This window comes from Micromys minutus (genome assembly GCF_963924665.1).
Source record: "Micromys minutus genome assembly, chromosome: 29".
Classification (NCBI taxonomy): domain Eukaryota; kingdom Metazoa; phylum Chordata; class Mammalia; order Rodentia; family Muridae; genus Micromys; species Micromys minutus.
Genome location: NC_137964.1, coordinates 14,295,513 through 14,316,606, shown reverse-complemented (window position 1 = coordinate 14,316,606; position 21,094 = coordinate 14,295,513). Strand labels below are relative to the sequence as shown.

The following is a 21,094-nucleotide window of genomic DNA, read 5'->3' as shown; positions in this document are numbered from 1 at the left end:
CATGTGTATATACATACATTTACACACACACACACACACACACACACACACACACACACACACACGAAGGCAAAACAGGATACACTTAAACAGGTATTTAAAATTCATTCATTGTATGGAACTTAAAGAAATAGAATATACATTACAGAAATGACAGAGACATTAGATGATTTCCAGATGCCAAAACATCTTTGTTACCTTGTCTTTTTTTTTTTTTTTTTAAATATTTATTTTATGTATGTGAGTGAATACACCGTCACTCTCTTCACACACCAGAAGAGGGCATTGGATCCCATTACAGATAGTTGTGAGCCACCATGTGTTTGCTGGGAATTGAACTCAGGACCTCTGGAAGAGCAAACTGTGCTCTTAACCACCGAGCCATTTCTCCAGCGCTTCCCTGTCTTTTTTTACAACTCTTCTATGTCAGATTGTGAGGAAGGCACTGTCAGCTGTGACCAGTGCTACTCCTGCCTCCAGCAGTAAAGACCCCAACCTTCTCCATGTCCACTGTCTCACTTATGGGTGTCACTGATTAATCCCTTGTGCTTTGTAGATACTGGCTCTTCTCAAATGAAGTCCCAGGGTTATTCATTGAAAAGGGCTGGGTCCATAACAGTATTGACTACCGGTTTAAGCATCATCGCAAAGACCACAACAATTCATCTGAAGATGATTACTGTCCTCGAAGTAAGTATATGGGCTGTAGAGGCTGCTGACATAAAGCAGCACTTCTCAGCCAGGGCTGGAGGGGCATGGGTGGTAGTCGAGACCCTTTTGCAGGGTTTGGAAGACCCTTTCACGAGAATTGATAATAAGGCATTATTGTTGGGGGTCACCACAACATGAGGACTGTATTAAAGAGTTGCAGCATAATAAGATTCAGAGTCACTGCCTTGAGTATGGTGTCACCCTGTCATGGGTAGAAGATGTTTTGTCCAGAATGCATTGAGTAAGTCTGAACTATGAAGCAGCACAGCACAAAGCACTGCAGAGTATTGGTTTCCTTAGTTGGGTGTGTGGCTGCCTACGACCTGCTCAAGAAACACTGCTGCACATTGCTGTTTCAGAAAAAGATTTAAGGATTGTTTCTTTTGAATGTGTTTTGACCTTCTTTTGTAAAGATGAAACATTTTTATTTGTTTGAAGGAGTGCCTTGCTATAGTTCAGGCTGGCCTAGAACTGTCAATCCTCCAGCCTCTGCCTCTTGTGTGCCGGGATTGCAGATGTGCACCTCCACCCTGGCTTTGAAATATTTAAGTAGGGACTGTTTAGGATCCCCACTGAGGACTGGCTTTCCTCTGTCCCCTTTTCCCAGCTGTGTGTTTTCTTTATTACCACCCTAGCTTCCGAGTGAAGAGGAGCATTCAGAGAGGGGAGAACCTAGGAGCTGTTCCTAGCATAATGAGGGAAAATGAAGAATTAATACATGTGGGTAGTAGATTTTACAGAAATAGCTTTCAGATTTTGTACCTTGGAAATGTCTGTAGAAGTGTCAAGCCTAAGATTGGGGTAGGAGACCAAGGAGGAAACAGTTGTTTGTCGTCATTCTCTGCTTTTTAAATTCTGAAATACTTTGTATTGTGCAGAGGAAATTTAAGTGTGCTGGGGATTTGACTGCAAAAAAGACGGATAAGGTCCTGAATGTCACTTCACTGCAAATCTAATAAAGAGAAAATAGTATTTCATTTTATGTCAGGAACTGCACGAGTAATCTCAGCACTTGGGAGCCTGGGACAGGAGGTTGTGGATTTGAGGCCACCCTGGACTCTGTAGTCAGACTCTGTGGGGTGGGTGCGGGGATTGGCTGAGGCTGACTCAGTGGCATGTCATACAGTTGTAGTTCCTTGGAAGGCTGAAGCAGAGTGAGTGCTTGAGCCCAGTTGTTGAACAGGACAAAACCAGGACCTCCTACCATCTACTTGGGACCTCATATAACAGGGTGTTTTAAAGTATGTGGTGTTTGTGTGTCTGCACTGTGTGCATTTGGTGGCAGTGAAAGTCAGTAGAGGCATCAGATTCTATGGAACTGGAGTTACAGATGTTAGCCGCTATATAGGTTCTGGGATTTAAATCCTGGTCCCTGGTCCTCTGGAAGAGCAGCCAGTGCTCTTAACCCCTGAGCCCTGGCTTTGGTCTCCTTGATGTAGCCTAGGACAACCATGAGCTTTTGATTCTTCTGCCTTTACCCCTCAAGTTTCTGGAATTATAGGCATGCTACATCTTGCTTGATTTTCATTCTCTTTGAAATAGGAATACATCTTTTTTATTGACAGGTAGACATGTATTTTATTTTAATTTTTAATGTTTGTGGCTTCTTTGCTTCTGTGTGTCTGTGCAGCACATGTGTACAGGCCTGGTGTCCTCAGCCCCAGGCAGTTGTGGGCCACCCTGTTTCTAAACAATAAAAACATGAATAGGTGATTTAAAACAGTAATGACGAGTCACTGATAACATTTTTGGTTATGAGGTATCTTAATTGAAAAAAATAAATGCAAGTGTAGTTTTCTGGAAAGATTTACTCTTTCTTCAGCTGTGTGTATATGTGTTGAATATATTCAAGAACAAAAGCAACTTTCAGATCAGATGCTTGGGATTGGTGGTTTCTTTTTAGTTAAAAAAGGTTTTGTGTATGATATTCAGTATTTAGTAGCACCTCACCCTCTGCCCACTAGATGGCAGTAGGCATGTCCAAATGTCTCCAGACCCTGAGCACATCCTCTGACACAGTCCCTGTGAAAGAGCCACTGGGCCATAATAACCTGATAAAGATTGTTTCTCAAGTATTGTATTTCACTAGGAAGTTGTTTTATTATTGTCTTAAAATAGTGCTTGATTTTGGAGACGCTCCTAATAACAAACTTAATGCAGCTATTATTAATAATAGAACCGCTAATTTCTTTATACAGCTGGAAACTTTAAAGGTTCTTAGTATTTTACAGATATGTGAGGGCCTGTCTGAGGCAGTTGAACTAGAGAACAGTTCCAACAGAATGTGGGACTCTTCAAAAGCTAATTTAGAGCATCCTGTTGGTTTTTGTTTCCTCTTTTTTTTTTACTTTTTGGTGTTTTGAGACAGAGCTTCTCAGTGTAGCCCTTACTGTCCTAGAACTCAGTCTGTACACTAGGTTGGCTTCAAACTCAGATCCACCTTCCTTTGTCTCCTCAGTGCTGGGATTAAAGGCCTAACTGGATTTTTTCTATGTATTTATATGTTTGCGTATATGTATGGGTACATGCATATAGAGGTCAGAGGATGTCTTGTAGGGTAGGTTCTCTCAGGTCTGGTGGCAGGCACCTTTATCTGCTGGGCCGTTTCTCTGGCCTCTAGTGGATTTTTAAATTGATTTAAATTTATTTATCTTGAGTCAAGGTCTCAATATAGAGCATAGAAGTTGCTGGCCTAGAGTGCACAGAGAGCTCCCTGCCTCTGCCTCCCAAGTGCTGGGATTAGTGGTGTGCACTATCATATCCTGAAAGATTAGTTTGCTTAAGGCTTAAGCTGTGCAGCTGTTGAATTGTCGAGAAGAAATTTAGAAGCTCTTAACTTAATGACAGGGTTGTGTCTGATAACCCCATCAAAAGATTTTAAAGTACTGTATGTTAAAAAATGCATGTAATAAACCTACCCTTCCAGGTATGTAGCTTAGCCCTTTAGCTCTACTTGCAGTGTAGCATGCCAGCTTTTTATGCTAGTGGAAGATGGTTGCCTAGCATTGTGAAAGGGCAAATCTGAGCCCCAGGAAAGGTGTGGAAATACAGTTTTCAGTACGAACTCTGTCATTATTACTATAAAACAAAAGAGTTGGGGACCATGTGAGAATCAACATACTACATGTATGATATTAATATCCACTGCTTTAAAACATTTTTTTTTTTGCTTTGTTTAGCAAACATACTTTCTCAAGGTTTAGAATTTAAATTTTTTTGCAATATAACTATATTTTGTAATGGTCTTATTAAATTATAATTACTCATAAATCTGGAAATAGTTTTTATATTTCTTAAATTTTGTTAATTAAAATTCAACAGTTTAGTAATTATAAATGTGTATTTTGTGTTTAATAAGCAGCATCTGTATTTTATTAGGCCAGGCATGAAGTCTACTTAGGTTTTCTGAACAGGGAGTTGGGTTTTTAATGTATTAAGCTTATTAACATGTACATTTCTCTTAGGTAAGAAAGCAAACCTAGGCAAAAATGCAAGTGTGAACGCACATCATGGGTCATCAGTAGACGCTGTGGAGACCACTGTGCCCAAGCAAGGACAGAACCTATGGTAACAACGCCCATTGGATTGTTGGCTTGCTCGTTTGCTCATTTTTATTCCTTTCCAATATTAAGGAAAAAATATTTAACACCGTAATATCAAAGATATTTTATGTTGCTCACTTTTTGCATATCAAAGCATGCCTAAGTAGAGTGTGCCTAACATGAGTGAACCTCTGAGTTGCGTCTTCAGCATCTCTTAAGCTGTTTGTGCTAGTGCGTTCCTGTGATCCCAGTGCTCAGGAGATGGAAGCAGGACATATCAAGTTCAGGACCAGCCTGGGCCACATAATATCCTGTGTCAAAGGAAAGAAATCCGAAAACCTTACTGTTACAAAACCAGATGTGATCTTTTGGTAACCAGCTATTTTTCTCAAAGTTTAGGACTTCATTTCCCCCGCTTGTTCTACTTTGGTTTCTGTTGCTGTGATAAACACTGTGGCCTAAAACATTCTGGAGAAGAAAATGGTTATTTTAGCTTATAGGTTACAATCCATCCTCCAAGGGAGCTGGTGAAGGAAGGAGGAGTTAGTTCATTGCAGGCGTCAGAGAGGGATGCTGTTTACTGACTTGCTTAGGGATGGTACTGCCCATAGTATGAAAGCAATCAATAAATGCCCCACAGGCATTTTATTAAGAGAGTGTCTCTTAATAATAGCTGTATCTAATTGACAACCTGGATTAGCCATCAGACCTTTTTATAATATAATTTTGTATATTATGTGCTGGATTTACCCCCAATTCTTGAGACACATAGTCTTACACTGCAGTTTTGGTGAGCCTGGAACTCACTATGTAGCTCAGGTTGGCTTTGAGCTCACTCAGATCTTCCCGTTTTAGCTTCCCAACGTACTAGGATTACAGGCATGTACAAGTCTGCTGTGCTATACATCTTATGTAGTATTGTTGAATGCTTCTGAATCAGTTTGGGAATATGAACTATTTTGAATTTGGTGATTACACTTTACAAAATAATACAAAGTAAAATGAAATTAAAGTACACATATTTATTAAGTAAAGTTTACTCCTTGGGAAAAAATTAAAAATAGCTTTTGGTCTCTGGGTATGTACAATTCTGCTTTTAGGCAAAGAACTGGATTTTGGTTACATAAAATATGTTCAGTGCAGTCACTTATCTGTTTTAATTTAAGATATAATTTACTTTTTGAAGTTGTAAGGACAGTGTTCTATTTCCTTTATAAAGTATATTTCTAAGCCATGTGATTGCTGCATGCACTCTGTTAGTCCCAGAAAAGAGGCTGAGGCAGGTGGATCTCTGAGTTCGAGGCCAGCCTAGTCTACAGATCGAGTTCCAGGAAAGCCAGGGCTACAGAGAGACACCTTGTCTCAGAAAAAAACAAACAAATGTTACTATGTTGTAGTAGAAGACCTTCACTCTTCCCATAACCTACAATAAAGCTAATATGAGGTGTTCTAATGGTAGATATTAAACTGAAAACAATTTGGAATTCTGCATTTCTCTGTTAGGTTTTCATTGTTCTTCCAACTTGTAAGGATTGTTTTGCTTCTACAGGTTTCTATGTGATAGTCAGAAGGATCTGGATGAGTTGCTAAATTGCCTTCATCCTCAGGGAATAAGGGAAAGTCAGCTTAAAGAGAGACTGGAGAAAAGGTAAGTGCTTCTTTTTGCTGTTCAAGTCTTCTCAGTGTTGATGTCAGTATGTGGGCAGTGTGCTTTTGAAATAGGGTCTCTGTTCAGATCAATCTGACCTAAAACTCACAAGAGACCTGCCTGCCTCTTCCTCCCTAAGTACTGGGATTAAAGGGTGCACCATGATACTCAGTAGCAAGACGGTTTTTGTTTGGGCTTGTTTGCATGCTTGATTTTTGTGTGTATGTGTGTTTTGGTTTTTTTTAATTTAGTAATGTTATGTATATGAATGTTTTGTCTGCATGTATGTCTGTACCACATGTGTTCAGTGCTGTGGAAGGCCAGAAGAGTTGTGGCTATTCCTGAGATTGGAGTTACAGATGGTTGTAAGCCATTGTATAGGTGCTTAGGAATCAAAACCTAGGTCCTCTGGAAGAGCATCCAGTGCTCTTAACAGCTGAGTCATCTCACCAGCCTCAACTTGTATACTTCTGTGAAACAGGTCTAGCCCTGACTTTATAGCACAAGATTACCTTCAACTTCTTACTTTCCTGCCTCTACCCTCTGCTTGGGCAGGTTTCAAGGAGCTCTTGGCTAGAGCTGTGTGAAATACCTGACTTTTGTTGATAATCTATTAAAGTTACAAAGATAAGTCTGTAACCTTTGATGTTCACATAATTTGTAATCTTTCTGAGCATCGCGTTTATTTAGAAGAATGATCCATGGTAGCATACTTGATCTTTGACTAGTGTATGCCCTGCACCAAGTTATGAGCCATTTTAGTTAAACAGTATTGCAAAAATGCATTTCTACCTGAATTAATGTTCAAAACTGATGTTACTCATTTATGTCTTGATTCATATTCCTGTCTACCGGTTGATCGGTAGAAAGACAGAATGTGAGCTGTGTGACTATATATTCACTTACAAAAGGGATACAAACTGGAGAGATGGTTGCACAGAACACATGTAGATAAAAATTTCATATACATTTTAAAAAATCTGTATATAGTGAAGGCCTGGTTTGTGCTGCCACATGGGTAAGTATCAAAACATTGTGCTAACCCGTGTGTTGTATGGTTCTGTTTATGTGATGCCTCATTATCCAGTATAGGATGACACAGAAACAGCTGTTTATTAGCTGCTGGACTATGTAGAGAGTACTTGCAAAAGTTCCCTTAGGGACCTGGAGAGATGGCTCAGCGGTTAAGAGCACTGTCTGCTCTTCTAAAGGTCCTGAGTTCAATTCCCAGCACCACATGGTGGCTCACAACCATCTGTAATGGGATCTGATGCCCTCTTCTGGTGTGTCTGAAGACAGCTAAAAAAGAAAAGTTTCTATAATTTCCCCTATCTCGACTCCCATAGATACCAAGAAATTACTCACTCCATTTATCTGGCTCGGAAGCCAAATTTGGGTCTAAAATCTTGTGATGGCAACCAGGAGCTTTTAAACTTCCTGAGGAGTGATCTTATTGAAGTGGCCACAAGGCTGCAGAAAGGAGGACTCGGCTACATGGAGGGAACATCTGAGTTTGAAGCCCGGGTAAGAGTGCAAGAAAAACCCCTTGGAAAGCTGCTGCTCTCAGAAACTCAGCATGGAGTTATTTTCAGAGCTGCTGTCTTACCTGCTAACATAAAGCTAGGATCGGGTTTTGGTTTAGGTTTATTTTGCATAATACATGTATAGAACCAAAAGATCATGGATGTAATGTGAGGGGCTTTTTGTTTTTGTTTTTTGCATGTCATCTTGTTTGCTAAGTATCAGGAAGTGGGCCAAATCTAGTTTTCTCTTGCTGACATTGGGTTGTTGTTTTCCTTTCTGGCTTGATTCCCCCCCCCCCCCCCCCCCCCGCAGGGTTTACTACATGGACCTTACAGAACTCACTATGTAAGATCAAGCTGGCCTCAAATACAAGTGATCTCTTGATTCTGCTTCTCTAGTGCAAGAAATAAAGGTGTACACCACCACACTTATTTTTATGTGACTGACAAGATTGTAGGGCACAACATTCAAGAACACAGTTTTGTGAACTGAAGAGGTGGCTCCATGACTAAGCACTTAACGCTGTGGTAGAGCACCACATTCAGTTTTCATGCCCAACTCTACTCCAGTGCCAGGGTCAGACAGTGTGGGTCTTTATGATTTGGAGGCCAGCTTGGTCTACATAGTAAATTCCAAGCCAACCAGTGTTGCCTAGTGAGACCCTGCATCAGAAATTTGTTTATATATATATATATATATAATTTTTTTTTTCCTTTTAAGACAGGGCATCACTATGTAGCCTTGGCTGGTAAGGAACTTGATGTGTTGGACAGCCTTGCTGCTAACTCAGATTTATCTGCCTCTGCTTTTCAAGTAGTGGAACTAAAGACTTGTGCCACTACTCCCAGCTACAAAGTTTATTTTTGGTGTGCGTGTGCACACGTGAATGTTCTTGTCCTAGGAGCTGGAGGTGCTGGGTCTCACTGGAGGTAGAGTGACTCTGATCTTGAGTGCTTTGACATGGGTGCTGGGAACTGAACCCTGGCTCTCTGCAAGAGCTGTACGTACTCTTACTGCTGAGCCATCTCTGCAGCTGCATAAAGAATAGACTTTTGAGACTGATTTGGTGCCTGTCTCTTCATCCATAGGGTAAACAGAGGTTCAGTGTAGTGGGAGAATGGAAAGCTCAATGCTTACCCTCAGCCAGAAAGTCAGAACAGTTTGAGTCTTCTCATACTTACGTCTTTGCTTTTCTTGCCTGTGTTTTTCTATGGTACTGGAGTTCCACAATAAGCCTCTGTACCTCAGCCCTCAAGTGTGACATGGAGTAGTAATAATTACTGAGAGGTTGAATTCCTTGGAGTAGATAGAATTTGATTGTTCTCGACCCTTTCATTGGGGAAGTGGAAGTAGTCAGGTACTGTTAGATCCCTAATCTACCATGGAAGGAACACAGGCAACTCATGGAACGGTTCTGGACTTTGGGTTGAGAATGTTAGGGAACTAGCCGACTTCTTTTTTATTGGTCTTGTCCTCCTCTTGGTCTCAATTTTAAATCTTTCCTCTAGGTCATTTCCTTAGAGAAACTGAAGGACTTTGGTGAATGTGTCATTGCCCTTCAAGCCAGTGTCATAAAGAAATTTCTGCAAGGATTCATGGCTCCCAAACAGAAGAAACGGAAACTCCAAAGTGAAGATTCCACAAAGTCCGAGGAAGTAGATGAAGAGAAAAAAATGGTAGAGGAAGCAAAGGTATTGAGTTGCTGAATCTAAGCAGAGTTCTTGCTTTAGGGTACTTTTGTGAATACCAGGCTGAGAAGGAGAGAGCCACTGACAGTGGTAGAGTTACCTGGTCTAGTGAACAGCGTATGTTGAACATACAGAAAGATGGAAAGCACACTGAACATGCTTGTCCTGTGGCAGGCACAGCATCATCTAGCATTACAGTGTGCTGTAAAGTCCCAGTTCTTCCTTTAGTAACAGTGCAGTCAGCTTCTGCTGTGGCTCGGTGCCTATCTTAGTCAGGGTTTCTATTCCTGCACAAACATCATGACCAAGAAGCAAGTTGGGGAGGAAAGGGTTTATTCAGCTTACACTTCCACACTGCTGTTCATCACCAAAGGAAGCCAGGACTGGAACTCAAGCAGGTCAGGAAGCAGGAGCTGATGCAGAGGCCATGGAGGGATGTCACTTACTGGCTTGCTTCCCCTGGCTTGCTCAGCCTGCTTTCTTACAAAACCCAGGTCTACCAGCCCAGGGATGGCACCACCCACAATGGGCTGGGCCCTCCCCCCTTGATCACTAGTTGAGAAAAATCCCTTAACAGCTGGATCTCATGGAGGCATTTCCTCAACTGAGGCTCCTTTCTCTGGTAATTCCAGCTTGTGTCAAGTTGACACAAAACCAGCCAGTACTTTGCCTCAGCTTTACCAGAGAGGACTGTGCTTATGTCAGCATGTCACTGCTAGCTCAGAAAAGATGAGCTTACATGGGGTTTCTACTAAACAAGTGTCCCTTTCATACCATCCTAGAACTCAACCCCTCCTAGCAGGCAAGTCTCTTGAGTTCAAGGTTGGAACAGCCAAGGCTATACAAAAACTCTGCCTTAAAAGGAAGAAAAGAATCCTTATGAATCCAGGCCATGTGCTGACAGAAAGGAGTGCCCTTGAGCTGACTTGTGAGGGCACCACGGTGTTAGAGCTTCCCAGCAGTATATATGGGGACTGGGTTCGAAGGAACCTTAAGTGCAGATTAGAATGAAGTCTGTCTCAAATTTATCTAGTTCTCTTTTGTTTTTGTTTTAGCCAGTGGTCTCACTGTGCTGGCCTGGAACTCTGTAAACCAGACTAGCCTTAAACTCAGAATTCTACCTGCCTTTTTGATTAAAGGTGTGTGTCACCATGCTTGGCCTTTGTTTTTGTTTTTTTTGTTTTTTTCTTTTCTTTGTTTTGTTTTAATCCAGGGTCTTAATGTAGCTCCAGCTGGGTTTGAGCTCCTGGTCCAACAAACCCTGTTATATGAGCATATGTGATTACAAGTAAAAATGCTTAAGAGTAAGTCTCTTATTCTCCTTAAAACACCTCAAGAATTTATACACAATTGTGTTTCTCCTTACTTTTCTCAGACTGCAGTGATATATGATTCAGGGAGGATCATTTGGGGTAAGAAGCTGGTTTACTTCACAATGGGACTTCACACCCATGTCAGTATTTCCTGGGACAGTCTTTCCTGAGTTCCTTTTAATGACTTTTAGCACCCAGATACTCTAGGTGATCTCTGAGACAGCTCCTGCCTCAGTGCTGAGGTTAGAGACCTACCTTAAATTTCTTTATTATTTTGCTTGTATAAATTCGTGAGTACAGTATGATAATTCCGTCTGTGCAGTGTGTATACTGATCAAATCAAAGTATTCTTTTTTTAAACATTGTACATGCTTATGAGATGCCGTTTTGCTAAATGCTACATGGTTTTTGTTGTTAACTCCGTTTTTGTTTTATTTGTGTATGTGTTGCACATATTTCTGTGCCACAATTGGAAGTCAGGACAAATTGCAGGAGTCTGTTGTTTCGTCATAGGTCTTACAGATAGAATGTTGATTGTTGGGGTTGGTGACAATTGCCTTTACCCTGTGAGCCACGTTGCCTTTAACCTAGCTGTGTACGTACTTTTATTGGAAAACTTCTGGGAAGAATCTTTCCTTGCTATTTATTTTACTGAAGACCAACAGGTAATTAAGTCCCATTAAGGTTCCTTTGTGTACTGAACCCTGAGCTGAAATAAATGTAAGCCCTAGACAGAGTGCAGAAGTGGAGAGCTTCCTGGAAAAATCAGCTAGGCGGCTTGCTGAGTGGTTCTGCTCTGTGCTGCTCTAGCAATATCCTGCCCTGCAGATCCCACCAAAGGTCAGCTTTGCCACAGCTCAAAATTTTCCACTGTCCTTTGCTTTGAAAGTTTCCACTTAGCAAGGGCCAGGGTTTCCTTGGCTAGGACCAGGCTGCCACATGAGTTTATGTCAGTCTGTCATCTGGGATCTAGTTTCTTTGGTTCTATGAGATCGTTTCACTGGTCTTTTTTGTATAATACATGATCCTGGGCTATACAAAATTTTCTTAAAATTTTGAAAAAGAGCATTTATTTTCACCTACGTTGATATGTGTGTGCCTGCTTGTCTGTATGTGCACCATGTACATACAGTGCTCTCAAAAAACAGAAGAAGGCATCAGCTCCCCTAGAACTAGAGTTACAGGCAGTTGTCCGCTGCCTGATGTGGGTGCTGGAGACTGAACCATAGATCTCTACAAGAGCAGGTACTCTGAATTGTAAGCCACTCTGTCTACGTAAATGTAACATCAGCTCTTTCTAAATTGAGAAAGATAATGCATACTTTAAGAAAATCCTGGGTTATTTGGCATTCTTTCTCTGTCTCTATATTTCTCTTCTCTCCCTCTCTGTTTCTTTTGAGACTGTGTCTTAACCATGTGGTCCAACCTTGCCTCAGATCTGTAATTCTGTCTCAGCCTGTTGAGTGGTGGAGTGACAGATGTGTGTCAGTCACTATGTCTGGCTTTCTGTGTCTCTATTTTGTTTGCATTTGTTCTGACAACCTTGTTGTCTGCCACTTTTTCATTTTGTTTTGTTTTTTTATGAGACAAGGTTTTACTCTGTAGCCCAGGCTGACCTTGAACTCATAGTGATCCTCCTGCCTTAGCCTCCCAAGTATTGAAATTACATATCTGAGTCAACACGGGAGTCTCTAAGCACCACAGACAGCATAGAATGGTCCAAGGGAGACAAGACGGCAGTTGTTCAACATGACATCAGGAGTCTCACCCCAGGTTACTTATTTTAACTACAATCCATAAGGATGTGTACATGACTTCTTGTGACACCTTCCATAGATGGCTTCTATGGTTGAAAAAAAACAAACTTAGGATAAGGATTTAGGAGAGGATCTGGTGTGGCCTTTAGCCACAGAGATATCACAAAGGTCACCAGGCTAGAATGTATGTCTACTCCCAGCATTCTAGGAGGATAATAGGTTTTGCATCCCTTCCTGTGAAATAAAGCCCTGTGCATTCCAGGTTCCCTGGTGATTATCTGTGTGCACAAGGACTTACAAGCCTTCTGAAGGCTTCTAGACCTGGCTTAACTTGCTTTTATTATTTTAGCTGTATAAATTTATAATATGCAATGTAACTTAGTATAGATACAGTCTAAATAGTAACCAAGTCAGAATAGATAGCATTTCTCTCTTTAAACACACTTCATTATTTAGTTATTCATTCATTCATTTGTTTATCTGTGCATTTATGGCAGAGTTTCTTGGTGTGGCCCTGGCTGTCTTGGAACTTGCTCTGTAGACCAGATTTTCCTGCCTTTGCCACTTCAGTGCTAAGAATTAAAGGCTTGCATCATTACCACAACCTGTCGGGATTTAGTTTATTCATATGAGTGATTTGAACATATGTATGTATGTATATATAGTATGTGTGCTTTTGGTGCCCACAGAGGTAAGAAAAAGGAGGGATGTTGGAACCTCCTAACTAGAGGTACAAATTCTTTTAAACCACTATGTGGGTACTGGGAATTAAACCCAGGTCCTCTGCAGGAGCACCAAGTGTTCTTAATTACATGGATTTGCCTAGTGCGTGTACCTCAGATGTTTGATGTAGCAGTCCCTTACTGGTGTGTTCTGTCAGCCCAGCAAAGCTTCCCGTTTTCAGTGGTGTTCTATGGAAGACTTTTGTGCAACCTTCCATCCCTTTCAGAGTTAGGATCGCTAGCTGCTTTTCTGTTGTTAGGGGCTAATGGTGTGGTTTGACATGGAAGCTCCTTCCTGAATTCTGTTCCACACTATAAGCATTCCAAGTTTCAGGACTTGTATCAAAATAAGGTGTCTACTGAGCAATGTCATTGACATCAAATACCCACTTTATAGGGAGAGAGTGCCATGTTTGCCACCCTAATTCTCATTTAACTTCCTGATGGAAGGCAGGGGTGCAAAGCATATACTGGTGGTAAATGTCCAGAACTAATTGGACAGTCCTCAGGACATGAGAATTCTCATTTTCATTAAAGGCTGGTGACACGCAGATGAGAGGAGAGCTTTATACCAGGTACACAAGCTTTATGGATAAGATTTACTGCTTGTTTTTATTCTTTAAAGCCTTGAGGAGTATCATGTAAGTGGGTGGTTTTAATGAAACTCTAGAAGGCAAATATCTTCTGAATCCTGTCTTACCCACTCAGAGCCCTTTCTGATCTTTGAGGTCACAATCATAATGCCAGGCTGTTTCACTTGCTGTTTAGGTTGCCTCTGCACTGGAAAAATGGAAAACAGCAATCCGGGAAGCACAGACCTTTTCCAGAATGCACGTTCTACTTGGGATGCTGGATGCATGTATCAAGTGGGATATGTCTGCAGAAAACGCTAGGTGCAAAGTTTGTCGAAAGAAAGGTATGCATTGAGGAGAGTTGCTTGTTGAGTGTTTGGGACTAGGCTTTCCACTCAAAGATTCCTTGTTCCTTTGAAGGAATTTTTGGTTTTTTAAAACAGGATTTCTCTGTGTAGCCTTTGCTGTCCTGGAACTTGCTCTGTAGACCAGGCTGGCTGCCTGCCTCTCTCTCCCAAATGCTGGCATTCAAGGAGTGCACCACTACAACCCACCCTCTGAAGGAGTGTTTTGTCCATCATTTAGCCTTTCTCCTGAGTGCACTTCTAACTGTGGGAGGGCAGATTTCCCCTTTGCGATTTCATGCTAGTGACCCATCTGCAGTGTGTGACTGGAGCTTCAGACTTTGTACCGGAGCAAGTTCATTGATCTAAAATCTACAATTCCTCAGGAACCTGTGAGCTGAGGTGGGTGCTTCCAGCAGGGGGCAGTCTTTACACATTGCACACCCAGACCTGAGTCTTTAGCTTTGAGTCCAGAGCCAAGCATTTGATTTCTTTTTTTTTTTTTTTTCCCTTTTCCTTGACTAATTCTCTCATGAATTAGCTTAGGGACTCAGTTTCCAAAGGGTAAGGCACTATGTAGACTTGGTTGCTGTAAAATGACTTGACTGGTAGTTAGAAAAGGAAGTTAATCAGATGGAGTTCATATGGTGTACTTACTGTCAACTGTAGAGAAACCAGATCACAGAGGACCCATGCAGACACGTGGGGAAGAGTTTTGGGGTCCAAGAAGAACAGCAGAATCTTCAGCTATTTTCCCCCCTTGCCTTTTAGTTAATATATCTATAAAATTAAACATGTTTTATTTATTTACTTACTTATTTTTGAGAGCGGGTCTCATGTAACTCTGGCTAGACCAAAACTCAAATACCTACCTGCTTCTGCCTCCTCAGTGCTGGGGTTAAAGGAGTGTCACCATGCCCGGTTAACTCCTAGTGAATATTAACTGTCCTGCCCTGGTATTGGTAGTTTTGAGGAGATGAGTTAGGAACTCTCCCTAAATTGTCCATTTTCAGAAAGTAAGTGAGTTTTTAAGAAAACAGGCTGCAAAGATAAAGTGGGTAAAGTGTTTGCACATAATCATTATTGCACCCACATAAATGCCAATCGGGCATGGTAGCCCACCTGTCCCAGCTCTTAGGAGGTGAGGACAAGGGGTTTTACAGAACCAGTGTCTAGCTCAAGTTCAAGTGAGAGACTTGGTATAGAGGGTGGAAAGCCGTCAAATACAATAACCAATGTTAGCCTCTAGCCTCCACATGTGCACACACAAAAGCAGCTGAGTATGATGGGATGTACCTGTGATCTCATCACTTGGGAGGCAGGGGAAGGAGGAGCTCCCCAAATTCTAGGCTAGTGTGGGCTACACACTGAAACCTTGTCTTGAAAGAAAGAAAGAGTTGCTGGAGTAGTGACTCATCTCTCACAGCGCTTGCTGCTGCTTTGGAGGACCCTTGTAATTCCAGTTCCAGGGGATCCAGTGCTCTCTCTGGCTTCACAGACTCTCAAGCACACACGGCATACGTTCCCACAGACATTCGTGAACATAAATAAAAATAAATCTTTAAAAGAGAAAGAGAAGTGCTGTCCTGCGGTGTTTGTTCTGTTGTGCTGCCAACAGTGCTGTGTGCGTCTGTCTTTGCAGGTGAGGATGACAAGCTGATCCTGTGTGACGAGTGTAATAAAGCCTTCCACCTGTTCTGTCTGAGGCCGGCCCTCTATGAAGTACCAGATGGTGAGTGGCAGTGTCCAGCTTGCCAGCCTCCTACTGCCAGGCGCAATTCCCGTGGCAGGTGAGAAGTTTTTAAAAGTAAGTTGGGGGTTGGGGATCTTGTAGAAGGTTCACTTAGCATACACAAAGGCCTGGATTTGATCCCTAACACTACAGAAGTCAGACATGGGCTGCAAGTCTGTTGTCCCAAACACTAGGAAGGTTGAGGCAGGAGGCTCAGGAGTTCTGACTCCTTGGCTACAAAGCAGTTCAAAGCCTTTCTGGGCTATATGAGACCATCAGATAAGTTTATCGGAAAATTAGTTTCAGTTACTCAAAACCAAGTGTTTCCAAGGAGCTTTAAGCTTATTTGGACACAAAGCTTGGTCATTTGTGGTACGGATATAGGAGCTTAGGTGCTATCATATGACCTTGGTTTGGTTGGAGTGTGTGTGTGGGTGTGTGTCTTCGTTTTACTTTTTTGTGTGTATAAATATTTTGCCTGAGTGTGTATATAAGTAATATGTATATCTTTTCCATGGAGGTGAGAAAGGATCATTGGATCCTCTTGAGACACAAGTTACAGATTGTGATAGTCTTTGTAGGTGTTAGGAATTAAACCTAGGTCCAATGGAAGAGCTGCCACTGTCTTAACTCTGAGCCATCTCTTTTAGCCCCTTGATACACTTCATTCTCCAGTAGCAATAGCATCTTCTGTCATTAAATTTACCTCATTGCTTACTTTAAAGCTGTTTAATTCCAACCACATCTTAACAGCCTTGCTGAGTTAGTTCTCCTCTACCTCCATTACCATGTCCTCTAGTAGGGCCATGAGGCGTGTTGCTCAGTGTTTTGTTCCAGCTGGTCTGAGCTGGGATTAGTTGCTTTGTTGTGTGGTCATCCAAAAGCAGTCTCAGCTCCTGGAAGAGAGCCATGGAGGTGTGCAGTAACACCTGCAGGCTCTCAGTCTACCCCAGCATTGGTAACTTTGGTGTCTAAAATGTTACCTTATCTGGCTTTTGTAAGACAAAAGTAGTAATATCGTTTAGGCTGCATTTTGTTCTTGGTCCCCTTCCCCCATGGGTGTCCCTTAAACCATTTTAGACTTAGAACAGGGAGGGATACTGCTGAAGAATAGTAGAAACTGCTGGCCTACCCTCAGGGTTTCTCTCCTTACTGTCAGCTCAGTCTGGTCCATGAATAGAAATGTTGCAGAGATCTCTCCTTAAGCCATCCTGGACTAAACTAAAACCGTGTCTCTCCTTGGCTTTTTTCCCCCATAGGAATTACACTGAAGAGTCTACCTCTGAGGACAGTGAGGATGATGAGAGCAGTGAGGAGGAAGAAGAGGAAGAGGAGGAAGAGGAAGAAGAGGATTATGAAGTGGCTGGCTTGCGGTGTAAGTGTCTAGTACAGCACAGTTGTCCTCAGTTTCAAACTGACCAGAGAAGTCTGGCTGACAGGAGAAATTCAGCATTGCCATTTTGCTGTCTTCCTCTTCTCTCTTGGGGGTGTGGGTAAATGAACTGCCATGTGTCTGTATTGGCTTTCAAGATGGGCTAGGGTAGAGAAGTGTTGCCCACCACCTCTTAAGAATCTACCCGTCTACCATATGATCAGTGTTCACTTCCCAGTGTTCCTGTTGAGCAGCTCTCAACTGCCTATAACTCCAATTCCAGGGATCTAGAACCTTTATCTGGACTCTGGGTACCTTCATTCATGTGCACATATATACAAGTACACACAGGCTCACATAGAAACATAGTTTCAAATAAATCTTCCTAAGCTGTCAGGGAACAGGTGGTGTGGTTCCCAGCTCTGCCCACAGCAGAGCACTTGTTCTAAGATTTAGTGGCTTTCAAGCATGTTTGTGACAGGTTTCTTGTTTAGCCCCATTCATGCATAGTGACAGGGGCCACAGTGGTCTTTGGCCTATGGTCCAGGGGTGGTTTCAGCGACTTTGCTTCTCTCATCACACTTGCTTGATGGATGCTCCTTGAATTGTGCACATCTTCAGCTTTCCATGTTTGGAAAAATAAGGCTGGTTTTCCTTTGGTTCCGTCATAGGGATGCTGAGAATGCTCATGATGTCTTTGATGTAGCCAGTGGCTCTAGTCATCCTTTCAGTGGTATTGTCTTTATAAGCCAGTAGAAAATGGAGCACAGGTTTCACAGCTGTGAGGAGAAAAAAAAGCAGGTGTTTGATGTGGCCATTTCCTACTATGGTGACACATCCCATGTGTTCTGGCTTCCATGCCTGTCCTAATTTACCTCACACTTTGCACAGCAATTGAATGATCTTTTCCATCTCAGGCTGTTTTGAGACAGGAACTCACCGTTTGTCCATGGTTTTCCTGGAACTTGCAGTGTTGGTCAGGATGCCCTCAAATTTCATAGATCAGGATGCCTGCCTAGAACTTCTAAATGCTCTGATTAAAGGTATATTTTCAAACCTATCCTGGAATACCTCCCCACTGGTGGGGTTGTAGACACATGCTACCACACTAGACTGTTGGTTCACTTGGGCTGACTTCAGGGGTGCGGGGCTGACCTGTGCCGTGAAGAGACTCCTCATAATGATGTATAGCATGGGTGCCCACTGTCCTTAGATAGCTGAATGCAGCAGCGTGCTGCATCTGTTTATTTTCATATCATGACTGCTTCCCACCTCTACTTAATGGAGGCAACTGTTTTCTTTTGCTGGGCTCCTAGGGTTATCGCCCAAGAATCTAGGAAGTATTTGGTACTTCAGAGCCCTTGGTGCCTTCAACCTTTCAGGCCACCAGTGTTGGTTCCCTTGTGTGGTTTCAGACCTAGGACCTGAGCCTTAGCCTCTTCCTCATGAACCTTGTCTGGAGCTGGAAGCCTTAAAATAGCCACTGAAGGGTTAGCATGGTCCAGAAATAGAATGGGAAGCATCGTTCATTGGTTCTCTACATAGCTGTTTCTCTGAACACATTCTCTGCCCAAATGTCATCTCCCCCCATTCAGGGTATTAGTAAGGAAAGGTTGTGGAAAATGGTTTAGTGGTGAAGAAGCTTTGAGCTAATCCTTGCAGAGAATGTTCCCAAGGGCATCCCAAGGAATGTTGGTTTGCCTGTCCTGAGCACCTGTCGCCCACCAGCGACATGAGTAGTCTACGTGCCTTCAAGTTTATTCTCTTCAGAGATTCCAGGCAGGGTTCTACGGAAAGAGTCCTCACCTACCATCTTGGTTTTCAGAAACATGAGAAAGCTGGTTCTGACTTGGATTTGCAAAATGTTGTGGCCACTGTGTGAGTGGAATTTTCCCTGAAAACACTGGGTAAAGGGCATAGAGTAACTGGGAATTACAAGGCAAAGTCAGATTCCCTTGTACTCGGAAGTGTGTAGATTCTCTTGGGCTAAGTCTGGCCTATAGGAGAGCCACGCTGCCTTGTTAGCAAACATGTTTCCTACTGAGTTACTTGACCGTTGACTCCTCAGAGACCTTGACTTGAATATAGCTGAAACAGGTGGAGACAGGATAGAAGTGTAGGACCTGGCCTTCTGCAGCCCCAGAGAGTCACTGCCTGTTTGCTCTGGTGGTCTCGCTCCTCCCCTCCCTAACCCTCCTCTGTTGCTGTGCTCTGAGCCCATGTTTCATTTCAGTGAGACCTCGGAAGACCGTTCGAGGCAAACAGAGTGTCATCCCTGCAGCGAGGCCAGGCCGACCACCGGGTAAGAGGTCACATTCTGCTAGAAGGTCACGACCAAAAGATGACACAGAGGTCGATGAGCTGGTAAGAATTACTTAGCCTCCTCTAGTCTTTGTATTCTTTATGTTCTAGTCCACAATGGGGAATTCACAAGGCAACAGGTGGGAGCCTGCCCTCCCTCCCCTGCCCCCACTTGGGTTGGGGGCTGAGGCAGCAGATGGATATGCTCTGGGCAGACTAGGCAGCTCCCTCTAGGAGCAGCTATGCCCGGCATCCTGCCTAGCCTGCAGACAGTCTCCCCTAGTTAGCAGCAGCCTGCAGCTCATTAAGGACTTTAAAATAGTATCCATGTGTCTCTGGTGGGCCCAGAGGGGTGGGCCTCCCTGTGGGAATGCCAGCAATGCCAGAGCCACTAACTGTTGCTTTAGCCACAGTTGTCAGGAGGATGCTGCCCCACTCCTCTGTCAGGCACCACGTCACTGCAGTAGTTTAGATACAGCTGGAGCTTGAACAGAAGGAAGCTCTCAGGAACTGTTTTGTCTTTACAGTTCAGTTTGGGCTTGAGGACATGAAAGAAGCCATTAGGGAGAGGAACAGTCCTTCAAGTTGCCAGTGCCTTGTGTGAGGTTCCTACTACTGGGCATTCCACCCAGTTGTGGCTGCCTGGAAAGGTGCCCTACCCCCATCTTCTTAGCCACCTCCTCCTGCAGCCGGCTGAGGACTGGTGCTATACTCCTGCTTTTCTTCCTAAGCCACAAAGCTGGCTACTGGGGTCTGCGGCTGCTTTCTGAGACTATTTGTTCATGTTCCTAATCCTGGATCCATCTCTCACAGGGTTAGTCCTCTCTAGCCGCCCTCTCTGTTCTGTCAATGGGCACCTGTTGCTTCCCCTCTGCTACTTTAACCACTGTCTCTGCCCTGAATATCATTACCCAACTATGATGCCCAGGGAAGTGATGAACTGTCTTTCTTCCTTTGTGTTTTAACAGATAGGTGTGTGTGTGTGTGTGTGTGTGTGTGTGTGTGTGTGTGTCCTCTCTTCTACTTTTTAAAGTCCTGTAATGACTGGCCGGCACTCTGCTTCCTCTGGTGCTAGGTACTTCAGACCAAGCGTAGCTCAAGGAGGCAGAGTCTGGAGCTACAAAAGTGTGAGGAAATCCTTCACAAGCTGGTGAAATACCGCTTCAGCTGGCCCTTCCGGTGAGTGCTCTGCCTCACGGGCTACTCTGGCCCCTTCTCTTTGAGACAGGTCTTGGCAAGGGAATGGGGAGTCAGGCCTCTAGAAGGGGAGCACACCTTGTCTCCTGGGTTGGCTTGACCTGTGGCTGCAAGCATCCTGGTCTAGTGCTTCTCTTAGCCTGGGTATGTTTCTCAATTGGTGTTTTCCTTCAGGGAGCCTGTGACCAGAGATGAGGCTGAGGACTACTATGATGTGATCGACCACCCCATGGACTTCCAGACCATACAGAACAAATGCTCATGTGGAAACTATCGATCTGTGCAAGAGTTCCTCACAGATGTGAAGCAAGTGTTTGCTAATGCTGAGCTCTATAACTGCCGTGGCAGCCACGTGCTGAGCTGCATGGAGAAGACAGAGCAGTGTCTGCTGGCGCTGCTGCAAAAACACCTCCCCAGCCACCCCTACATCCGCAGGAAACGCAGGAAGTTTCCTGATAGGCTTGCTGATGATGAAGGGGACAGTGATTCAGAGTCTGTTGGACAGTCTAAGGGACGAAGACAGAAGAAGTAAAGAGGCAAGGCCCTAGTGAGGGAACCGAGGAGGGGGCATAGGAGGAGACCTCCAAGGACTGTGGGAGAGGCAGGAAAGCTGGGAGAATTTAAAGAAGCAACTAGCATCCAGAAATGCCTGTCAGGCCAAGCTTGGGCTT

General features: G+C 43.4%; 1 protein-coding gene across 1 annotated transcript in view; it reads left to right on the top strand.

Moving 5' to 3' along the window:
* Window positions 1–20,955, top strand: part of BAZ1B (bromodomain adjacent to zinc finger domain 1B) — a gene marked incomplete at its 3' end in the record, with an annotated part of 54,837 nt that extends 33,882 nt beyond the window's left edge. The window contains exons 9-19 of the mRNA XM_080941159.1: window positions 557–690; window positions 4,176–4,278; window positions 5,803–5,901; window positions 7,248–7,425; window positions 8,934–9,116; window positions 13,674–13,821; window positions 15,464–15,611; window positions 16,813–16,928; window positions 19,159–19,289; window positions 20,302–20,405; window positions 20,598–20,955. Of these exons, the coding sequence (XP_080797285.1) occupies window positions 557–690; window positions 4,176–4,278; window positions 5,803–5,901; window positions 7,248–7,425; window positions 8,934–9,116; window positions 13,674–13,821; window positions 15,464–15,611; window positions 16,813–16,928; window positions 19,159–19,289; window positions 20,302–20,405; window positions 20,598–20,955 (1,702 nt within the window). The remainder of the gene's footprint in view (window positions 1–556; window positions 691–4,175; window positions 4,279–5,802; window positions 5,902–7,247; window positions 7,426–8,933; window positions 9,117–13,673; window positions 13,822–15,463; window positions 15,612–16,812; window positions 16,929–19,158; window positions 19,290–20,301; window positions 20,406–20,597) is intronic.
* Between the last annotated feature and the right edge of the window lie 139 nt (window positions 20,956–21,094).